At 42.0% G+C, this 24,098-nt stretch overlaps 2 protein-coding genes across 9 annotated transcripts in view; one reads left to right on the forward strand and one right to left on the reverse strand.

Moving 5' to 3' along the window:
* Window positions 1-24,098, forward strand: part of LOC6533397 (NAD(+) hydrolase sarm1) — a 38,173-nt gene that overhangs the window by 10,600 nt on the left and 3,475 nt on the right. For 5 of the 8 annotated variants that reach the window (XM_039374243.2, XM_015194498.3, XM_015194497.3 and 2 more), the window contains 6 exons: window positions 11,411-11,689; window positions 17,001-17,383; window positions 17,753-18,143; window positions 21,565-23,490; window positions 23,553-23,732; window positions 23,802-23,971. In XM_039374243.2, the coding sequence (XP_039230177.1) occupies window positions 11,411-11,689; window positions 17,001-17,383; window positions 17,753-18,143; window positions 21,565-23,490; window positions 23,553-23,732; window positions 23,802-23,971 (3,329 nt within the window). Of the gene's footprint in view, window positions 1-11,410; window positions 11,690-15,111; window positions 15,780-17,000; window positions 17,384-17,752; window positions 18,144-20,468; window positions 21,207-21,564; window positions 23,491-23,552; window positions 23,733-23,801; window positions 23,972-24,098 lie in introns of those variants that run through there. The other 3 variants (XM_002094079.3, XM_039374246.2, XM_039374245.1) reach the window with 3 other exon arrangements.
* On the reverse strand, window positions 6,004-10,162 carry LOC6533395 (dyslexia-associated protein KIAA0319). Its single transcript, XM_002094077.4, has 8 exons — window positions 9,391-10,162; window positions 8,043-9,326; window positions 7,854-7,985; window positions 7,687-7,795; window positions 7,434-7,624; window positions 6,858-7,374; window positions 6,632-6,799; window positions 6,004-6,567 (listed from the first exon to the last, which is right to left on the reverse strand). Exons 1-8 carry the CDS (start codon window positions 10,000-10,002, stop codon window positions 6,365-6,367), a joined length of 3,216 nt encoding a protein of 1,071 aa, XP_002094113.1. The 5' UTR covers window positions 10,003-10,162; the 3' UTR covers window positions 6,004-6,364.

The raw sequence follows: 24,098 nt of genomic DNA on the forward strand, positions 1-24,098 counted from the left end.
AGCTTACTCGAATCTCTAAGAGATATATAATGGGAGTTCAAGCAATTTAAACGTCAATTATACTCGATATATGTTTCAAGTGTCCGGTATCTTACGTTTTAAAGAAAGAGAAAACCCAAAGAGACAAGAGCAACAAGTTTCAAAAGCTTTTTACTGCATGGTAACGCCTGCTTCTCACTGCCAGTGTTGTGAAAATGCTAAAAAGCGCCAATATTGTTGTTTCTCTCTCTCTCTCTCTCTTTATTGTGCTCGCTCTTTCCCTCCCTGTTGTTTGGGGTGGGCGGGCGGCAAACAAGTTTACTTTGCTCTGCTTTTGTGCTTTTCATTCAGTTTTCATAACTCAGTTGTGTTCGTCGCCGTCGCGCGTTCAAAAGCTGAAATCAAAATACCAGTTCTAAACTATATAAAATCGCAGCGCAATAATAAATTACAAAAATAACGTGATTATTACCCTGTTTATACTATCTCAAATAATGAATTAAAAAGTATGTTAATTTCTTTAAGTTGTTTTCAAGTAAAACGCAAACAGAATAATATTCTATATTAAACATTAAACATCAAGTTTTTAGAATGTTTATAGTGAATAAAAAAACGTGAAAACTATGCTTTAATATGCAGTGATTATACAGATTGCAACTTTCTTTGATTAAAATACATGGTATAAAGCCCTTAATTTTAACCATAAGGTAATAATTGCATACAATTTAATTATTTAAAAGAAAAGCCTTTTTAAGGTCGAAAAAATTCGATATCTAAAATTGGATTTTCCACCAATATTGCCAATATTTGGAATCGAATGCTGAAAACGTTTCGTTGTACATTTTAGCAACAGGAAGTTTTGTATAAACTTTTCCCCCGAAAAGACATAAAAAAGTTGTTATTGTTTATAGTAGGGGTATAATGAGCCACCTCACCCCTTCCTGGCCACAATTGGCTGTGCGATGGGAAATGTATCTTATAGATAGTTTACGTAGTTGTTGCTCAGTTTCATGGTCGATTGCCTCGATTATGCTTTCTGATTGCACTACACACAGTCTCGGCTCTCATATAGAGAACCCATTAAAACGATATACAATTTGGCACTTTTACCTCGTCTCCCAGATTGGCAGTTCGCCCAGGTGAAAAGAATCTGCGAACCGGTTTTTCGTTGCACAGGTAAACCACATAGATATGAATACAATTTTTTTATGATTTTTTTTGTACGTTTCTGTGAAATGTTTTCTTTCCCTCCGTTTATTTATGGCTTATCTCCGACAGTACAACTGATATCGAATCGCGGTCGCGACAAACATGGCCAAAAGACATTGGCCCGACCCACGCAATCGGGCAATCAAAGGGGTAGTCGAAAGTAAACACACCCTTGTTCCAATTGCAGGGATTGCAATCTGACCTCCGACCTCCTAAAATATGACACCTCCATCCCTAAAGGTGAAATAGTTTCTCAAATGCGACATGTTGTCTAAAAACTTGGTAAAAGCTTGGCTTACAATAGAAGGCAGCCAGAAGGATTTAGACTTTTTACCTTAATTTACAGAAAATTAAAGCTCTTCACCATTTTCAAATTTATACTAAAATGGGTCTTAATTTAAATGTTTTCGATGAATTTCTTAATAATTTTTTTTCATTCACTGGTGAAATTATAGTTTAAGTCGTATGATTAAGAGCTGTCTTGACTCATTTTGAGGGGGCTTTGAAGCCGACTGAGATAACCTAAAAGTCATGCAAATTAGTTGTACAATCGCAGAAATGCAATTTACATTTGAAAACAACAAGATAATAAACCACATTCGAGATTCGGATTCGGGTAACAACATTCCACTAGGAGTAAAATATGCTAGATTAGTTTAAAAGTATTTCATTGTGATAATTCAGAAACAATTGATTCCCAGAATCCCTTGTTTTTAGACCCCTTAACCCCGTCGCTTTTCACCGTTCCTGTGGTTAACTTTTGGCAAGATTCTCAGGTGAGCCAACCGCCCACGCAGTTTGCCAAATGTAACGTCAAATTCGAATGCATTAGATTAATCTCTGGGTAATGAGACAAATTTTAGACAGATCTAATTGGCAATGGCAGTCGCAATCGCAGCTGTTTCAGCTGCAATCGTTGCCATACAAAAGATGCAGATACAAAACGTAGAAGCCAGATGCAGATACAAATACAAATATAATCACAGAGCACGACAATGCCAATGGCATTGACCTTGAACTTGTGCGATTTTTCCCGTTTGCCTTGCCTTTTTGCCGATTTTCCTTTGCTAAGCAGCGACTTGCATTATCTAACGCAACGGGGCAATTTGAATAGAAAATTGAGTTTGGAGGTGCAGGTGGAGCTGAGCGGAAATACCTCTGCCTGTCATGTCATCGTAAATATTTCCCCGCTTTAATATACCCGTTACTTGCAGAGTAAAAGGGTATACTAGATTCTTTGAAAAGTATGTAACAGATATATGAAAGTGTTTGCGACGCAATAAAGTTTAAATATTCCTGATCAGATTTACTTACAGAGTTAATTTAGCCATATCCCTTTATCCTTTACACTGAGTAATGAGTATCTGATAGTCGGGTAACTCGAGTGTAGCATTCTCTCGGGTTTTTCATTCAATTTGCTACCTTTAGTGCTCAAATTGCAAAGCGCGTCATTCGCTTGGCAGGTGGAATGGCAGGTGCATCAGGTACAAAATATATGTCCCGAAGTGGGAAACTAAAAGCCGAGTCGTTGGCGAAAGTGCTAAAATGGAATCATTGAATGTTGGCTAAAATAAGTGCACTTGAAGGTGCCAGTCGCCAAGGAGACAGTGAGTGAAAAAATAGTGACATTTTTCACGCCCTTTCGAAGCTGATTTATTGAAGTTCTCCTTTGCAATGAGGTCGCATTGATGTTTCAAAAGCTAAGATTATGTTTCAACACATTTTTTTAGAGATTCTTAAAAGGCAGGAAAAAAACGGAAATAAAGTGTATACAAATATAGTTTCACTTAAAACCTTTAAGCAAATCTTTGTTAAGGCGATCAATAAAAATCACTTTTTACGACGCCATTATCTCTTGAAGTTAAAATGGTGCATTTTTGAAAAAACCTATAAACACTTTTATATCTCTGTATTTGCTTCTTCCTTTGCTCACACTTGGACTAGAGACTATTCATCAACTTTTCGCAGTCGGTGTTTGCACTTCCAGTTTGTTTATCGCCCTCGCCCACACGACAACCTCAACCTACGACCCATTGGAAACAGTCTCGGTTTTTGTTTTCGTTTTCCATGAAATGTCACAGCCCACACTAGAGCTCGCTTCATATTTTCTTCTTTTCGCAATTTCTCCTTTTTTTTTTTTTTTTCTTTTTTTCCACCGCCAGTTTGCATTTGAAATTTGCCGCCCTAGAACAATAAACTGGCTTCATGAAAGTAATTCTCTCTGTGTGTGGGGATTCTCTCTGAAGAGGGGAATTTGGGTGGAAAAACGGGTAGTGGGGTGCTAGAAAATGGGATGGGGACTGGATACTACTGTTCAAAGCAAACAAACAAAGTTTGGCATTCATAGTTGAATGCCAGGGACTAATTAAACAATAATAAAACGCAAATACAACGAGCGTATAATACGTTTTATGGTGCTTCTGGCACCCCTTTTGCCGGCCACCCACCAACTCATTCACCCAAAAAAGACTTCATACCCCTCCATACTGAATACGTATACCCCATATCAGCAGCACCCAAAAATTATTGTCACGAATACATTAAAAATCACTCAACCGTTGTCTCGTGTGCCAATTTTTTTGTTGGTATATAATTTTACTAAAATTCCGACTCCCACCACTCACATCCAAATTCAATGTGGTGTTCATTTAAATCACATAAAAATCAAACAAAAAAACCCACATAAAAGCCAGTTTTATTATTCCATGTTCTATTACGGGTTCTTTGGTTTTTTTTTTGTCTCTGCTTTTTTTTATATGTTAATTGATAAAGTTTTATAACTTTTTAATGAAACAGCCAAACGAAACTGAACCAAAGTGAACCGCAAATTATATGCAAATCCACAATGATGAAAAAATCCCTACCTTGAAACGGTTTTAGTTTCGGAATTTGTGACATGTCTTCAAAACTAATGCTTTGATAAATCAATAAAACTTTGCTAATCATCAAGTTTAAATTCGAAGATAATTTGTGCCTTGTGGGCATTAAAATGACTAATGAATTCCCTTCAACAAGAATTGTGATGTTTTTCTTTTGATAATAAAATTAAAGTACATTTCTGAGCTAATAAATTGATTTGAATTTGTAAATTAAGTTCTTGAATAATTGAGATCTTAAAACAGATCTCAAAACATCTCAAAAACTTTTAGTTTGGAAGTGCCTTCTTCGACGAAAAATTTAGATAACAACTTAATTATTTAATTGCAAATTCATCTCAAGTCTAAATTGTTATTTATCTTTCCGTGTTCCACATAAATCATCCACTGTCAAAAAACCATTATGAAATACTGTCTGATTGGAGTGCGAACATTTTTTCTTCGTTTTATAATTCTTTTAAAACAAAATAAAGCCCTCGCTTAATTTATGCAAAATGGTCATAACTCAAAGCGACAGAGGAATTCACCTTTAAAACAAAACAAACAGCAAAAAGTTGTCGTTTTTCTTTCGTTTTTTTTCGCTCTTTTGCTTTGGCTGATTTGACAAATGACAAAAATAATGATAATACCAGTAGCCACCTGCTGCAGGGATTCGGTGAATAATACTATAGACGTTATTATTATTGCCCAGTGCCAATGTGAAATGTGAACATCTCCGACAGCTGTAAACTGTCGACGGCATCTGCGGTTTCTGAGATCGCAGATCATGCAAATTAGTTTGCCATCACATATTAAGAAATTAAAAATTCATAATTTCGTTGGAGTTCGTGGAAAAGAATTCAGAGGCATTCTTCGAATACGAGAGGCGTTTAATTGAGACTTATGTTCATACAAGGGGATAACAAACAAATAAGCGAGCTTTAAATACCGAGAAAATCGCAGTGGGTGGGGTTGGGCGAAGAGTTCAAAAACCTCACCTTCAGTTTAGGGCATGCAAAAAGACGGCGAAGGTCGATTTCGGTTTCGACTGAGCCACGGGCTAATTAGAGTCAAAGGACTTGCCACAATGGTCATGACATGTGGCAGTCGACGGACGATGGGCGACGGGCGCCACATGGATATGGGTAAATCGCGTGTTTTTGGCCGCTCCCAGCTGTGAAAAATGGGTCGCGCGTGACAGGCAGCCAAAAGTGTGGGTGTCACGATGGAGACGGGGGTCAGGTCCACGCGGAGCCGGCCAAATCCGGCTAAAATCAATAATAAACACGCAAATACTTAAGCTCCTGCGCGGTCTGAATCAGCGAATCCGCGCTCTTAAAGTTATTTCGCCAAAAAGCGTAACAGACAGCCACACTTGGAAGAATTACCAATATACAAAAATATTAACATAATGACAGTTTTTATCTAGCTGTTAATACGTCAAAATGATTTTTTAAACTCATCAAAACATATTTATCACATCAATATGTAAATACCATTTGAACCCATTTAAACCGATAAGATAGAAATAAAAACTTAAATAGTACAATAATTTTTATGGCAGAAGTAACGAATTGTTTGCTGTGTACAAATTGGCAAGAAATCCGCATTCGAGCCTACTTTGGTGTTGTCTTTTGTGTGTGGGCTTGAAATGCGTCAATGTTTGAATTAAAATCTGATCAAAGTAAAGAAGCTGCCAGCAGAAACAGCAGTGATAAGTCAACAAGTCGTGTAAATATCAACAGGGGAACGTCAAACTGTAGCCGCCAAAGAGAAATGTTTTCGAATGCATACAGCATGCGATTTGCTGATATGGCCTCTGCATACAAATTATCCCAGCGCTGTGCCAAATGTGATGAATGATTGATCAAGTGAATTAAATGACATTAGCCTTGATTAAGCGCTCATAAATTAAATCAACGACATTGGGTTTTCCCGACGGTTACGAAGAAATACATACTTCATCTATTAGTTTCGTTTAATGTGGGTAATAATGCACTTTTAAGCAGTTACATGTCGTTTGTTACATTGATTGTGAACAGCTATGTCTATATACACACATAAAAAGTATCGCAGTAGAAATACAAATTAAAAATAATATTTGTTGCACAGCAGCAGCTTAAAATAATAATATAAACAATGACTCTTAACTTAAAGTAATTGCACGTAAAGGAACTTATAGACAACTGGACTTCAGACGAGTTTGCAGAAAGTACAAAAGATCCGAGTACATTATAGAAATACAAATAGATATCACACACACGGTATAGTAGATCGACTAACACACACATATAGATCTCCTAATCCTGATGCATATATATTTATGCCTTGATCTTGCGGCCCAGCTTTTGTGCTCCGTACTTATGACCATCGCGGCCGGAAGAGCCACTGCCTCCACTACTTCCATGTCCATGGCTGTGAGAGTTGTGCGACTTGTGCTTGCCCAGGCCATTGGACTTGGTGCGCGTCTCAAAGAGGACATCGGAATCCGTCTCTGATTCGGTCAGCGATGTGTTTCGAGAATCTGTGAGTGAAAATATTGCTAAATAAATATTTTGCGACGAGGAGAAGATGGCGTTGATACTTACAATTGGCTGCTTCTTCGTCCTTATTACCAATCAATGAATATTTTTGCACTTTCTGACGAAGGCGCGGCTTTTTCGATTGTCTGCAGGCACAGGCTATGCCCCAAAATACTCCAGATAGCAAGAGGCAACCCACAATCACCCCAACAAACACATACAATATGGACCAGTCTGGAAAATGTACAAAGAATTCAGCATTGAATGCCATGAAGGGCATTACAAAACTTACCGCAGTTGGCCTCCTGGTTATTAAAGAAATACCCAGCCGATGGCATCCAGAACGCTTCGCATATGCAAGCTCTGGTGATAGGATTACAGGAGCCATGACCAGAGCAATCATTTTGGCAAACGGAGGTGCGAATATCCACGGCGAATGGGCCCAGTATAGATGCATCCTTCTGAAGTTGGGTTCTCAGCTGCCGCTCCACTTGCAAACCATCCAATGCCTTTCCCTGACCATCGTTCACATAGAAGACCAGGACAGTTGCATCCGTATGCAAATCATATTTTAGCTCCCTGACCTGAATCTTATTCTCATCTCCCAGCAACAACTGCAGTTTTTGCACCACCGAATCCAGTTCGGATTGTGCGAGCACAGAGATGCCCATGGGCAGGGTCATTTGGACCAAGTTCAACAGCTTGGGATCTCGACGGACATTCACGCTGACGGTATCGGAACTGGTCAAACCCTGATCGTCGCTCACAGTCAGTGTAAATACATAGCGGCCTTGTACTAAATTGGTTAACTGGAAAATTGTATAAATAACATAAGTCGCAGTGGGATTAGAGATAAATCTTTACTCACAATCATCACGGGTTCTTTGTCGGTATCTGCCACAATGACGCCCGCTGCCAAACTGTGCTCGTCGCGTGTCCAAAGATACTTGACCACAGCCAGGTCATCCCAGGATTTGGAGCCATTGAAATAGATGGCGGTGGCCGGCAGGGTGACGGTATGATCTCCACCGGCGTTGGCTATTGGAGCTGCGTTGCGTTCTAGTGACGGTATGTAATGTAATTAGCAACAATAAACTGCGAAGGATTAAAGAGATGAATACCTTGTACAATCTTCACCCAAGTGGTGTCCATAGCGGTGTTATTATTTTCATCAGCAACTGTTAACTCGAACTCATAAAGTCCCAGTGTAAGCGAGGTGGCATTGGCAATCTGCAGATATAAATGGGATTACATGAGGTCCAACATAGCGATATAAATATTTACTTACTGATGAGTTGGACTTCAAAATGACAGCATTATTGGGACCGCTCAGCTGCTTCCATGAATAACTCTTGATGCCAATGTCGTCTTTGGAATCGGAGCCATTCAAAAGCACCCAGTTAATGGGCAAGCTTGTGGTCTGTAAAATATATGATATGAATTACTATAAAAGATAATTCTTTAACTCCAAACCTACCGTATTTGTTCCTGCCTCGGCAACTGGTGGAGAATTCGTGGGAGGCTTCACAAACACATGGACCTTAGCTGTGCTAGATTGCCCGCTACCATCGGTGACTTTCAGCACAAAAGTGTACATGCCCTCCTCCAGATTGGACAGCTGAACATAGGGAGTCCTTGTGTTCTGCATATCCACAGCTTTGGCCTCGTCGCTGGCATCCTTGGTCCACTCCCACGCAACGATCTCGTGATCATCCGAACTGGCTGTTCCATTCAGAGTGACATTATTGTTGGGCAAATACAAGATCACGGCATCTCCGGCATTTGCAACTGGAGCATAATCGGTTTCCTTGAGCACTGCTATCGTGGCAGTGGTTGAATTGGTCACGTTATTGGAATCGGTTACGGTTAGCTTGAATGTGTAGTTTCCCGGCGAAGTGAGATCCAACTGGAGTGTGTTAACCTCTGGTAAAACTGGTTGGTAACCAATTGGTCCCGAGATCACCTCCCAGTGCCAATTGGTGATCTTATCATCATCCGTGCTGGTGCTGCCGTCAAGTATGGCATTGGTGGTCGGCTGACGGATGATCTGCTCCCTGGGCGAGATGATGACTTGTGGTGGCTGATTGATTCGGTTCTCTGGAAGCACTGTAACATTGGCCGTGGCCTCGCCAAAGGTTCCATTGTCTCCAGTTACGGTGACCTTAAAAGTGTACAGTCCCTCCGATAGATTCGATAGCTTCACCTTGGACTTGCTCTGATCCGAAATGGTGCCATTCATGGGACCCTTGGGTTGTGAAATCAGAGTCCAAAGATATTTGTACTTGGTATCACTGGTTTGCTCATCGGGCACCGTAAACGCCGCAAGGGTCACCTCCTGCTCCGGCAAACGCACTTCCTTGGACATTACAGAGACAACAATATCCTTGTTCTGCTCTGCCTTCAATGGTGGCGCTGATACCTCCGGTGAGTTTTCGCTAGCAGCCGCTTCTTGCTGTCCCGCCTCATTGCTGGTGAGATAGGAGCTATATGGAACCGCTGCCATAACGCACTTCCTCTGCTTGTTCCACACAAAGCCCTCCGGACAGGTGCATACTCCCCTCACGGCATTCGGCTGGAGTGGTACACATTGTTGCGGCGGTGGACAAGGTGTCTCCATGTCGCAGGTGGTGAATTTAGAATTCGAATCATAGTAGCCGAGCTCTTCGTTGGCCAGTACATCGTTTTCGTCGGGCTGGAAGATCATTTGATTCATCCGCTTGTCGGCCAATGGAAAGTCTTCGTCCTCATACACAGGGGTTTCCTGCGACGAGAGGTTATGAGATTACTTATAGGTCTATAGGAAGAAACCAATATCGTAATCTTACCTGATTACGAGCTAGGTAGCTTAACCTTCTGGGCTGCTTCCAGAAATTAAGTGCGGCTTCGTCGTAAGGCAGGATCTCAGCATTCTGTTTGGCCGCCTCCGCCTTGAGGAGCTGTGGCCAGGTGGCGTCACCCAGTGGATTGACCAGTACCATCTGAACCTTCTCGTTGGGCATACGAACTCGAAGCTTGGGCAAGCAGCCCTCGTTGCTGTGGCATCGAATGTGATAGCATTTGGCTTTAAAGACGAGCACCACATTGCAGGCACTGCTGCCATTGCGGGGCTTTTCGCAGCATGCCTGCAGGCAGTTCCACAGATAGGCCTCCTCCTCCAGGGGCTCCGCTGCATCCGCCGGAGGCTTGTACTCCTCGAACACACCCGCCTGCTGTTCATCCCGCGGCGTGGCATTCTCGAACACGTGCCTCAGCATCTTGTGGCACACCAGAGTCGGCGATATAGCACCACCGCCAACTGAATTATCCGGACTGGTCTCCTTGTGCTTCTTGGTACCACCACCCAACAGAGCGTTTTGCGTTGTGACGTCGGCATATGCTGACGCCATCGAAGTGGCCAGCAAAAGCAGGCTGCAAATCCAGTTGCCCACTTGTACCATCTTCAGTGTGGGTTACTCCGCAAGTGCCCGACTGTTTGCTGGTGTTTCGGAGTTGATATCACCAGTGGAACACTGGCTCTGCGATTTTTTCTTTCAGCCACAGCGCACAACAAAAAAAAATAACCAATTACTCCAGCTGATGGCTGATTTATTATGCCAGCCCTGCGCAGCAGGCAGTGTTGTAAGTGGCGTTCCAGAGAGAGTGGAATGAGTGTTGGGAGGTTTCCAGCGGAATAGAGCGCTAGATACGCCAGTTACCGCTAAGCAGCGAGCATGGAGCACGGAAAAGCTTGGAGAGAGCTTTCTCTCTTGGTGGCTTGGTAACGGTTTTCACTATTTCGAACAAATTGCGCAATTATTGATTGGAGTTATAATTTATGCACACATAGAAGCTCTTCAAACTTAAGATATAAACAAAAATACTATATATGTATATTGATTAATATTAAATGCCATAAACCATGAGTTATTAAGATATGACTCACACCATATCGTTTTCGGCTGGCTCCGCTATTATTATATCCGCTGCTGTATTTACTAAAAATGGTCTCGTGCTGCCCACACGCAAAAAACACTACAAAACACACCCGTCGTATGATTTAAATGGTAATAAACACAGCCCACGCGCCAATCGAATTTCACAAATCGCATTGCAGAAAAATTAATTACGTTTCAAGCAAACGCAGATAAATCACCGCATTGTATTTATGCAAATTTGTAATTGCAAAACACTCAAATGCAAGCCAGAGAATATAAATCAAACTGAATTCATCGAATTAAACCAGAACTTATGCTGCGCCCTGTCGGTTTGTGTCGTTTGTTGTTGGACCCCCTGAAATCCGTTTAAAGTCCATTTATCTAGGCATATAATATTCACGGCCTTGTTGGGGTTTTTCATGGCCAGTCCTAGTTTTATCTAGAGCTACTGCATTAAGTAACCAAAGGAAGGAAAACTGTGGAAAAAAAATTGATTGTTGGCACACCTGTTTGTGCAGATCTGGGAATGAATTATGATAAGAAATGTATTTTACTCAACAAAAAAATGTTTCTTAAGTAAATACTTAATTATGCCTGGTTTTTGGAGAAGTCCCATTTGAACATTCAATCAAGAAATACAACACATAAATCTCAATGCACGGCACGCGTTGAGCATATAAAGTGTTTTAATGGCTCAAAAATTGTTTGAATTTTTGATTAGCCTATGGGGAATCCACAATTTCTGTTTATCACCAAGCCATTTAACTTAAAGCTGTGCTATTTGTGAGCTAAGTCGTTGTATTTTACTCATTACCATACTAGGAAAATGTTGCGCCATTACTCAAACATAAGCTGATAAGCTTGCATTGTAAACCGACTATTCACGTCTAATTCATATTTCCACTCGTTCTTTTTTTTGTTTACTCCACAGATGACAGACTTCTCGGATAGCTCGCCAAGTGGGGTGTTGAGTCCACCATCCTCGCTGATCGAGAATTTCCACAAGAAGAACAGCTCACCGCAGCCGATTGGCAGTAGCAGCACAATAAGCACACTAACTCCAACGACCTTGAATGGAGCTGTGGTGGGTGGTGGAGTGGGTGGTGCTGGACACCACAGCATCGCGAATGGCAGGCAAATCAACACCAGCTCTAGTTCATGCAGTAGTCTTAAGGAAACCTCACACCAGTCCACATCCACATCGCAACAGGTAAGATTCAATAACTATTTAAAACTATATCAACGAGAAATGCGAGGATCTCATTCTTCTCCGTTCCACCTGGTTTTTGCCTGTTAATAATATATATTTACCAAGAACTCCATCCACTCAAGTGCTCGATTAGACAAAATAGAATCTGACGCAGCCGTGGTCATCAGTTCAGATATCTAAAGCGAACCGTTTTCAAATCAAACAGAGCTCGCATAATGCCGCTATTTTTAACGCATTACTTAAGGAACCCCCTAATCTGCAGTACCTTTCGGTGTTGTGTTGGCTCCATCGATAAGTCTAGAGGTTAACACTTGATAACCGATCCTCGGTTCCTCAGTTCCCCAGTTCTATGATGAACTCAACGCCCTTCCATTGGAAACCATTGCGGCCTGATAAGATTACCCTTTGGTCTTTCATTGCCCCACTGGCGACGTTGTGGCTGCTGGGCAAACAAAGTCGGTTTTATTAATCACGTACATGTTTATTATTTGCCCGTCTTGATTGAGTTGTACACTATGTACATAAATAAGCATTCGAATAATTATTGAACACTTTTGTAAGGGGAAGGGGGGGAGAAGAGCAAAAAGGCAGGGCGAAACGTGCCGCAAAATTGTTTAAACGTTTTAATGACCTTTTAACAAGTTGTTTATGCTTTGGTTTTACGATTCAAACAGATTAGATACGAATTGGGGTTTCACTAGAATTTGCATAGCCAGCACACGTTTTTATCTTTGCATTTTCCCCGCTTTCATTTCGATAAGAAAACTGGCAATCTAATAGGCGACACTTTTTATCCGCTAAAAATAGATACTGACCCATTTGAAGTTTGTCACAGGGACTGTCCATCAACATTTTACATTTCTGATTTCGCGTATTATCTGATCTGTTTCTTATTAAACTGAACACACGTATAAATAGTTTTGACCTGTTGGAAATCGATTTTGATAGTAAAGTGCCTATGCTGTTGACCATTCATAACCCAAAAATAGGCCCTGACCTGCACGAGCTCTATGCCCACTTTATTTAATTTACTAAATTAGAACTTGACAGTTTATGAATGAGGTAAACAGGGAAATCATTTGCTTTTGTAATAAGTTTATGACACATTTTGCCCGCTAGTTAAGCGCTGCAATGACTTTCGCAAATGTTTGAACATCCCTTGCACAAGCGAGTGAGAAAGATTGCCACTGTCGGTGGTTTCGATCTCGACATACTCACAATGTATCAAAAATGCTACTCTATAACTTCTTCAGTTGCCTGAAATTATTTTCAGTAAAAATGCAAAATGGATGTAACTTCTGCTTATATAACAGAGTAAAGCTGACTCCAATAAGTATACTATTATTATAGTAAAATGTGTGCAACTAATATGAAATGGCTTATATCTACCATCATACTATATCTTTTAAAAAATCTTCTTGAATAGTAATACTATCAAAACGATTTCCCAAAATGAGTATACCCCTCATAGTTAAGGGTATCCAAACAAAACCACATTCTCCGCAGTCTTCTTCTTGGTGTCTCTTATTGACTCGCTTTAAATGGAGGCTGAGTCACTTGCCGGCAGCCGGCACACTTCGTCGCCATCGAATTCTACGTCAGCAGAGCAGAGTGCCTCCGATTCCGTCCGGTTTCATTGGCCCCCGTAGTGCCCACTTCCCCGGATCATCATTTGGTATTCGTGAAGTTCATTTGCTTATCTGTGTACATCCTGGTTGTGACTGAGATTGTGTGTTTGTGGTCCAAGTTCAACAAGCATCATTACTGCGATGTGATTGCTTTTGGTTTGCTGTGATCAAGAGTTCATTGTATGTATGTATGTATATAGGGAGTCTCATAAATAAATATATATATTCTCAATATATATTCAAAACTATAATCGTCAAATTCATTCATTCATGCAATAAAATAGAACACAAATTACACACTGCTTCGGCGAATTGCTTTTCTTCGAGCAGCATGACAATTTAAGTTTTCCACGGAAATAAGCTTTATTTTAGATGGTTAGCAAGCCAATTTTGCGATATGATTTGACTTTCGAAGAAATTGTTGAGTTAAGCGAAATGAATAGACGGCTATGACGCGGGATATGATAATAAGTTGATTAAGATCCTTAACTTAACATAGAGATGTGAAAAAGAAATACATGAAAGCAAAAACAAATAATATTATAAACAGTAAAGAGCATAAACACACAGAAAACATGTAAACAAACAATAAAACCAGTGCCATATTAATGTTTAAATACATTTAAAACCCATTTATTTTTATTAGGCAAGCTCAACGGTCTGAACAATAATTAAAATATTATAAAGGCTAAGCAAATTTGCTGAATAATTATGCATGTATTAGCACCCAATTATTCAAATACTAAATAAAAGCTAAACAAAGCTCTTTAGCTCGCTCGTCCAATAAATAAAAAGTCCCGTGGTAATCAGAAAAGTAAACATCGCAAATTGAAATGAGTAGAACGAGATACAATCTCAAAGTATCTCGAGTCAGAAAATCCGAGTATCCGAAAATCAGAAAGAACGAACTACAAATCGACCGCAAGCCGAGAACTCGTTAATTAGAGAAGCTTAAGTTTGAAAAGCTTAGACATTCACACATAAACGTGGATCGAACACTCGACTTGGCAGCCTGAATTATGGAAATGCAAATTATTCACGGCATAAATTAAAGATTAAGCGAAGGGAAACACGGCGAAAATAAACACACACAACAGTAACCACATAAAAGCTGGGGGAGAGCCGCCCAGACTTGTATTTACAATTTGATTTCCTAGAATTCCTCTGCCGCAAAAACTCATACGCTAAAAAGCTAAACCATGTGTTGCCATTTAGCTGCTCGTTTGTCTCTGTTCCTCACTCGCTGTCTCTCTTCTTACACGGCACGAAAATTGCTAGATTTTGTGCATAGTATTTAAACAATTGATTCAAATTCACAGAACAAGAGATTTGTACAGCAAAGAATTTGTATAGTAAAGAATATTCACTTGCCAGAAAATATGGCTTACACACTTAGCGTATAACTTTGATGATGTTATGTTCATAGCTGCACCATACAGCATTGTCTGAATAAATAAAATTTTAATATCTTTCATTCTATAAAAAGTTAGAATGTCTCATCATTTAAGAACTTTATTTTTTATAGAACTTTTCATTGATCCTATGAACATTGCTTACTTAGAGTTGTTATGCCTAATTGCAAGTGTAAAAGAGATCCCAAGTTAATATCCAAGTATTGCCGCATACAAACTTGATTTAGCTATTGTTCACTACTTTTTTCTCTCAGTGCATTTTGTTGATCGCACTTTAAAGTGACGCCGGCAGCGACGCGACTGAAACGCGCTGAAAAAGCTCTCGAGCGCCAAGCTCCCACGCTGCCTGTGGAGCTAGAAATTTCGTGCTCGGCGCTCATTTTTATTTTAGTTAACGAAACGAACGAACCAGCGACGCGCTAAGAAATCCAAGAAATACTATAGCAAAAACACTCAGCCGAGGCGGAAATAATTTTGCTGTAGTTCTTTTTTGCTAGCGTGTGTGCCGTCGAAAAAAAACCAAAAAAAAAAAAAAAACAAGAAATAATACAAATCACCTTTATAATAATTTTCTCCTATGCGAGTACCGAAACGAAATCAATGAGCAAAGAATCGTGGCTTTTCTTTTTTGCCCATTAACGAACAATTAAACGAACTCTCTTTGTTATCAGTATTGCACAAATAAATAAAACCCAATCACACCACGAACAACGAACGTAGTAAAGAGAATACCAACGAAAAGTGAAAAAGTCAGTGAGTGAGAAAAGTAAAAGTCCTGCAAGAAGAAAATTGTGCAGGGCCGAAAGTAAAATCTATATGAAAATATTCATACATATATAGTCTACAATCGTGTGTGTCAGCCTCTGATAAGCTCCCCTCATCCCAACCTGATTATTATTCAGTGATAGAAACGAGCGCATACGTTTATATATGCCCGAGTTAAGTGCTTTATCAAAACGGAGGCGTATACGTAATATGAAATTCAATTGAAATCGAGGAAGTTTCAAAAGAAGTTGCCCACTCTGATCGAAAAACCAGCGATCTACGAAGGTTAGTCCAAACGATTCTCGAACAAAACATCATTGTGATAATTTAGTAAATGACGCAGAAATCAAGGGGGGAATGAAAAAAACAAAAAGAAAAATGAAACACAAGTGATATCTAATCTTTTGATTTCGTGTCCAAGCAAAACTCCTTCACCCTCCGCACTTGTAAGGGAAAAATATTTATTGATCAGGGGTACTTGAAAGTGTTACCTTACCGATAAGTTTATGTCAGCCGGAAAGTGAGCAACTTGGGGTGCGAAATGTTTGCTGTTTGCTATTTGCTATTTGCTGTGGCCAACATGTCGTATGCGTAACGCCAATTCAAATCGCTCTCGATTTATGTGTGTGTACATGTTTTATTGCCCAACCAGAAGAACGCCTTATAAAACCGATCGCTGCCCACTCACTCGCATATATCAACGTTCAACTGTTCAACTTGTTTGACTATTGGGGCTTCTTCTTCGCTCATTTCTTCTTGATGGCAGACGCCAGAAACCTGGCCAAAATTAGATTTGATTCATAATACGCGAACATTTGTCAAAACGTTTCGAGCTGCGGCTTTTCAGCAAACAAAACCATAAATAGAAAATCGTCTTCCTTGGGTTTTTCCCAGAAAGTTATGAGTGTCAGAGTTTGCGAATAAAATCAATATATATAATAAATAATAATACATAGCAAAAGATGTTTAGCTAATTAAATCTTGATGAGCGCATCGCCAAGTTTACTGACCTAGGGTCAATGGCTTTCTAAAACCATTTGTAGGTCTGATCAATGAAGTAATGTTTGCTGAACCTTTTTAGTGGCAAATCCCTATTCAAATAGATTTGTTTTCATGTGCCATAAAGCATTTGGTTAGTTATCACAATTGAGGAATTTAGATAGTGAGGCCCATCCATCTATTTTTTAGGGGTAAGCTCCATGAAAGTCACATATTGTATGGCGGCCCAAGCAAATGTCGATCCCAAAACAAATGGCTCATTTGATTTATAAAGACCAAGTTAAGCGCCCGGGCCCATAAAATGCGAGTGCAGATAGCGCCAGACGTTAAAGCATATTCACAAAAATATATATATACAAATATATAATGTTTGCACAGAGCTGAGGGGAAAATATGTCCTCTGTACGCCACAAATTCCTCGCATTTTTCCGCCTATGAGTCTCTGTGCCAGAAAATAACTCAACTTTCTATAATTGTATCCGTTTGTTTTTTGTTTTTTTACTGCAGGTTGTCAACAGCAGCAGCAGCAGCACAACGACGCGGGTGGAGAAGAAGTCTCAGCGCCTGCACCACCACATAACCTCCTCATCCTCCAGCTCTTCAACCACCCAGGCTCTGTCCACCTCATCGGAGATGAAGGCGGCGGAAATCAAGCGCGATCTCACAAACATCCAGAAGTCCATGTCGGAAATCAACGATCTGGCCAAGGAGCGAATCACCGGCGGACCCGGTTCCATTAGCACCACCTCAGCCTCGGCGATCACAGCACCCGGCACAATGTCCCAAACGACGACCAGCCGGCTGGCACCCAAACTCACATCCGCCCATCCGTCTATCGACGATCTCAGGGGTCTCAGCAGCCAGGACAAAATCACCCAGCTGCAAAAGAAGTAAGTGATCATCGTTTTGGTCTCTCTGGGAAGTGGGAAGTGGGAATTTTCCACAATTAACTAGTGACTAGTCGCAAAAAAAAACTTCAGTTGTGCCTATCTATCAGATAGTCAATCATCGGCGATAGTGACACATGCTGTGGAAATTCTTATGATGTTGTCAGTAGTTGGTAACTGAAACTTATTTTATATGCAAAAACAAACGTATCTAATTATTATCAATGAAGTGCAACGAAAGTTATATTTACTATTCTTAATATCTTAGCCATTCCTATATTGTATAACATTTAGACGTTAATTGGACATTCGTCTGTTTATTTCTGCAACTTGTTAAAGCATTACTCAAATATATATTTTTTGTTTCGACAGACTTCGCGCCTCGTTCGAGAACCTGGTGGACGACGATGACAGCAATGTGATCGTGACCCTGCCGGATGACGACGACTGCCCGCATAACCACTTTGGCAGCGGCCTCAACCTCACCCATCCCACCGCCGCCCAGCTGAGTGCCAGTGGGCTGAGCGGGTCGAGCAAGACAATCGACACGATCAAGTTCCAGGAGAAGAGCATGAAGACCGAGTCCAAGACCAAGGTGGTCACCGATGGCTTCAGTTCCGAGCAGGCCACCAGCAACTCGGCGGAGATGAAGCGTTTGCAGACCGGAGATATAGACTATCAAGAAAGCAAGGGTGCCTCCGCGATGCGGAATCGATTGGAGGTGGATGGTGTCAAAACGGAGGAGAATGCAGCCGTCATTAAGGTAAGAACTTACCAAGTATGTTATGTTCTAGTCAGCAGGGAAATCAGAGTTAACAACCTGCTAAAACAAGCCATTGAACTCGCCCCCTAAATCAAAGAACAAAAGAGCTTTTGTAAGGAGCTTTTTGGCACATGGAAAAGGGGAGTTATCCCCACCGAAGGGTGGTCAGCCCCTTTGAAAGCTTTCGCTAACTGTTAGACCATGACACTCCTTTCAGTTGGGAGTTCATCGCGTGCATGTTAAGGTCGCATAAGGGACACCAGCGCCAAGGCGTTAATGTACCCCAGTTCTGGGTGAAAACTGTCCCAAAGTGAAAGTCGTCAAGTCGAAAACTACTGCCACTTATTCGCGCAGCAAAGAAAATCGATTGTCTGGCGCCGAAAAGCCTGCAACATTCAAAGCAAAAGTGATGTGAAATGCTCCTTAACAAGTGCCTGCTCCTCAAGAGCACAAAATTCATCCGTAACTACTGCAAATCCAAACGGGACAAACCAACCGGAATGTTCCGAAAAGTTCAGGTACCATTGAACCCAAATGGATGTAATTATGTTTGTCGTTTTTCGCCATTACCCAGGGTTACCTGGAATCGGCAAAGTAGGGGAAAAACAAAGTTCCAACAGCGGATTTAATCTAATCAGCTTTTGGGGCGGCTGCATTACATCATTGTTGATTTGCATACGCATATAAGGTTTAATTATTTTATGATGGGATAATGAAATTCCTGGCTGAGGCATAAATGGTAAATGTCAACGATGGTCGTTTGTTTTTCAAGTGGATCAGGGCAAACGTACATATATTGGGAGAAAAATAGGTCTCTAGTGCACTAAAACAGTCACATAGAGATGCAAATTAAATGTTCTGGATTAGTTCATATCTATAGGATCGTATAACACATAACAGCAATACTCGTCCACTGAAACAATCCACTTCCAAAGTACAATCTCAAAAACCATCAACATGTATTCCATTAAAGATCCTCTTATTAGGCACATGCCATCTCAATCCATAGACAGATATTAGAAATCTCACACGAGGGCATCGACAAGATGGGCTACTTTTGTTTGGCCCTCCGCCAAAATATGAGGCAATCAGACAGACAGCCACGCTCCATGTGCCGCAAACAAGTGCCTGGGTTCAAAGATTCATAAAGAATCCAATGAAAATACTTTGATACCATTTTTATGGATTGGCGAGTAATCAAAATAGTCTTAGGACATTTGCGTCAATTGCATGAATCGCATGGAGGGCACGCATTAAATTATTTCCGAGAAGTAAATGGATAAATGGGAGAACCATATAGAAGTCGTACACCCGCATCGGCAGTCTTCTTCCTATTTTTGATTTATTTGCCACGAGTTAACGCTCCGAATTTTCGTATGTTCTATGGCAAAAACAAAATCGCCGTGCTCTCTTTATTTTATTTTCGAAATTATTTAGAATAAAACGCCTCAGAGCAATACGCGGACCTCAGTAGCAGACAGACGAGCGTCGTGAGCGTTTCAGCGAATCGAATGTTGGATTATACAATAGAACGGAACGTATAATCATTTGCATATATAAGAAACCGATGTGTGTCTATGGCTAGATCGTACTAAATACAAATAGAGCGGAAGTGACAAAGACTTCCTAATTAAACCACAAATCAGACATACAGCGATTCTGTTTACGAATGAGAATATTGTCGCAGGTGGAACGCTTTGCGAAAAATATAGAAACCGACCTTCGAATATTGAGAATGTTACAAACTGAATAGATTCAGTGGTGAAATTCAATGTAAAGAAACAAGTGGTTACAAAGAAAAGTGTATTGAAGTAAAATCACCGCAAGGAAACCGCAATAAAATGCCATAAAACGAATTAATAACAATTTTATGAAATCCTTTTGAAATATAAAAGAAATATCTATCAAAAGCGGATAATCGAGAACCTAGAGACAGATGGCCTACCGCTTTCGACGCTATGTGAGCTTTTACCAATGCCTTCGTTAAGTTTTCCCCATTTCCATATGCAAAATTGGCTCAGCAAGTCAACAAGTGTTCGATTCGGTCATTTCATGCCCTGCAATGTGAATAGACTCATCGTTTTGTGTACAGTGAAGCTGTGTCAAGTGCCTTGTTAATTGCCATTAAGCTGTAGAATTATTACAAGTTCTATTTGTCGGTCAGTGTCACACACAGATACAAAAAACAGCACCCGAATACACTGAAACAAAAAGAAAACAACACACACAGAGAAAGTGACGGTGACGGCGACGTCGACGTAGCCAATTTGTGCGCTATTTTTATGTGAATGAAAATAAATAAAATACAAAGTATATACATAGCTGGGGAAAAAAATACGCGAACGAAACAGCAGCATTATAGCATATATAGAAGTACATACACAAGTTATATACGGAACGAAATAATCACCAACTACCGAGCCGACTTTGGCATTGAAATACCTGCTGCCACCTCTTTGCGATACAAGCAAAACAATGTCCAATCAGGCACCCTGGCCCGTTCGCAAGGGCATCTTCCGTTCGAGCGGTCAGTCGGATTTCACGCCCACCCGGTCGCCCAGTCCCATTGTGGAGATGCCATTATCGCCGCCGCCGGTGGCCACGCCCTCGAATAGATTTGGAATCAATTCACCGCTCTCCCCGCCACCACAGCCCATTCAGGTGGTGGCGGGTTCAACGACAGCCACTACCATGTCCACTGCGTCCGCTGCCAGAATGTCTGGAGCAGCTGCCTCCACTTCGTCCTCGTCCTCCTCCTCCTCTTCGTCGTCGCAGTGCTCGTCGCAATCCTCGTCGCAATCATCGTCGAGTTCTAGTTCGCACACCAGAGTACGTAAAAGTTCTAACCCGCCCCCACAGCCAATTAGCAGTTGTCCACTGTCGCCACCACCACCAACACCCCAACAACAACAACAACAACTACCACAACAACCGCCACCACCAACGCCCATCAACAACACCAACAACCACTCAGCAATTACAACACCCAATCACAACAATAACCACAACTGCAATCAAATGCGAAATGTACGCGAAATTCCCATTGAGGTGGAGCAGAGCAAGGTATAACAGGGATGGGGGCGAGTTTGTTAAGCTCTAGTTTAGATTTAGTGATGTATAAAGGCAGTACGATGTTGAGAAAAGGTTTCTAGCTAGGTATAACAGTTTGTATAACAGTTTGTATAACAGTTTATATAACAGTTTAGAAACATGTTATACATGCGGTACTTAAGTTCCCAATTCAAATGATGACTTTTAAGAATAAAAGTACGTCAGCTTATTTAACTCATGACCATGATACGAGTATTAAGTGTATACACATTCGTATAACAGTTTTATGTTTGTAATTGCTATTACTGATTTATCCAACCTTACTAATTGCTTTACCCTTTTTCCAACATCACCTCCACACAATATCCAGGAAGCCCTCTCCCTCCGCACTGGCGACATCACACAGCAGGCGAGCAACAATGTGGCGGCCTCCAGTATTACGGTGCAAAGTGAGAATTTCTCGGCGGACAAGAAGGCGATATCGCAGTCGCAGCAATCCCAGACGATGACCTCCAATGGGATAATCAGTCAGGAGAAACATGTGTCCTCCGCATCGCAGGCCAACTACTCGATGTCGCACAAGGGCGTTTCCAGCAGCGGCAGTAGCATGATCACCAGCTCCTCCCAAATGTCCGCGATGAATGGACAGATGCTGAAGCTCGCCGATCTCAAGTTGGATGACCTCAAGTCGCTGACAGCGGGAAGTGGACAGCAGGAGATCGAGCAGACCATCAACAAGTATTCCAACATGCTGACCTCAATAGTGAGCTCGCTGCAGGAGGATGAGCGAGGTGGTAGTGCCATAACCGTTCACGATGTTGGTGGCAAGAAGTCCCAGTACCTGGAGAAGATCAACGAAGTCATACGGCGCGCCTGGGCAGTGCCCACACATGGCCACGAGCTGGGCTACTCATTGTGCAATTCCCTGCGCCAAAGTGGCGGTCTCGATCTTCTCATGAAGAACTGCGTTAAACCCGATCTCCAGTTTTCCTCCGCACAGCTTCTCGAGCAGTGCCTAACCACCGAGAATCGCAAACATGTGGTGGATAATGGCCTGGATAAGGTGGTCAATGTGGCCTGTGTCTGCACAAAGAACTCCAATATGGAGCACTCCCGCGTAGGCACTGGCATCCTGGAGCATCTGTTTAAGCACTCGGAAGGCACCTGTTCGGATGTGATACGATTGGGTGGACTGGATGCCGTGCTCTTCGAGTGCCGCACCAGTGATTTGGAGACACTGCGTCACTGCGCCAGCGCACTGGCGAATTTATCACTCTATGGTGGTGCCGAGAACCAGGAGGAGATGATCCTACGCAAGGTGCCCATGTGGCTGTTCCCATTGGCCTTCCACAACGATGACAACATCAAGTACTATGCCTGCTTGGCCATTGCCGTGCTGGTAGCCAACAAGGAGATTGAAGCCGAGGTGCTGAAGTCTGGATGCCTGGATTTGGTGGAGCCCTTTGTCACCTCCCACGATCCCTCCGCTTTTGCGAGATCCAATCTGGCACATGCCCATGGCCAAAGCAAACATTGGCTCAAGCGATTGGTTCCGGTTTTGAGTTCCAATCGCGAGGAGGCCCGCAATCTGGCTGCCTTCCATTTCTGCATGGAGGCGGGTATCAAGAGGGAGCAGGGTAACACCGACATCTTCCGGGAGATCAACGCTATCGAAGCTTTGAAAAACGTGGCCAGCTGTCCCAATGCCATTGCATCCAAGTTCGCCGCTCAGGCTTTGAGATTGATTGGAGAGACAGTGCCGCATAAGCTGTCCCAACAGGTTCCTCTGTGGTCAGTGGAGGATGTGCAGGAGTGGGTGAAGCAAATCGGTTTCAATGACTACATCGACAAGTTCAACGAGTCCCAAGTGGATGGGGATCTTCTGCTGAAGCTCAACCAGGATAACCTGCGGGCTGATATTGGAATCGGTAATGGAATCCTGCTAAAGCGTTTTGAACGCGAGTTGCAAAATCTCAAGCGGATGGCTGACTACTCATCCAAGGACACGGCCAAGATGCACCAATTTCTCTCGGAGATCGGTACTGACTACTGCACCTACACGTATGCCATGCTGAATGCTGGCATCGACAAGTGTGCCCTGCCGCACGTTAACGAGGATATGCTGATGACGGAGTGCGGCATCCACAACTCGATCCATCGTCTGCGCATTCTTAATGCGGTCAAAAACCTGGAGAATTCGCTGCCCAGCTCGTCGGAGGAGAATATGGCCAAGACGCTGGACGTTTTCGTTAGCTATAGACGGTCCAATGGCTCCCAACTGGCCAGTCTTCTCAAGGTGCGTATATCTAATGTGCTTTGGAAGCGTGTTCTCACTTACATGATCACCATTCGTTACAGGTTCACCTGCAACTGCGTGGCTTCTCCGTCTTCATCGACGTGGAGCGCCTGGAGGCGGGCAAATTCGACAACGGCCTATTGAACAGTATTCGGCAGGCAAAGAACTTTGTCTTAGTATTAACGCCCGATGCCCTGCACCGCTGCATTAACGACGAGGACTGCAAGGATTGGGTGCATCGCGTGAGTATCTCATTTGCGGCTGGATCCCTTAAACAAATAGTTACTCATAAAGGAATACTTCTTCTACAGGAAATTGTGGCTGCCCTCAACTCGAACTGCAACATTATACCCATCATAGATCAGCAATTCGATTGGCCCGAGGTGGAGCGACTTCCCGAGGATATGCGCAGTGTGGCCCATTTTAACGGTGTTAATTGGATCCACGACTACCAGGACGCATGCATCGATAAGCTCGAAAGGTACATTAAGCGACGCATTTAGATCTGGATTAGCCCGGGACTAGGACGATGGATAACTCCATTACCGATTACCTTAAGCCTGAATAACCCAGAAAACTTCAAAACTAAAACACTTAAACGATTCCCA

The sequence above is a fragment of the Drosophila yakuba genome, chromosome 3L, assembly GCF_016746365.2.
Source record: "Drosophila yakuba strain Tai18E2 chromosome 3L, Prin_Dyak_Tai18E2_2.1, whole genome shotgun sequence".
Lineage (NCBI taxonomy): Eukaryota > Metazoa > Arthropoda > Insecta > Diptera > Drosophilidae > Drosophila > Drosophila yakuba.

What these genes read in the sequence shown, in the direction of transcription:
- LOC6533395 (XM_002094077.4), bottom strand. Translation starts at nt 10,002, where the DNA reads ATGGTACAAGTGGGCAACTGGATTTGCAGCCTGCTTTTGCTGGCCACT. An exon ending in TTTTGAAGTCCAACTCATCA is followed by an intron (nt 7,796 to 7,853) that starts GTAAGTAAATAT and finishes TTATATCTGCAG; the next exon opens with ATTGCCAATGCCACCTCGCT. An exon ending in TTGGGTGAAGATTGTACAAG is followed by an intron (nt 7,625 to 7,686) that starts GTATTCATCTCT and finishes TACCGTCACTAG; the next exon opens with AACGCAACGCAGCTCCAATA.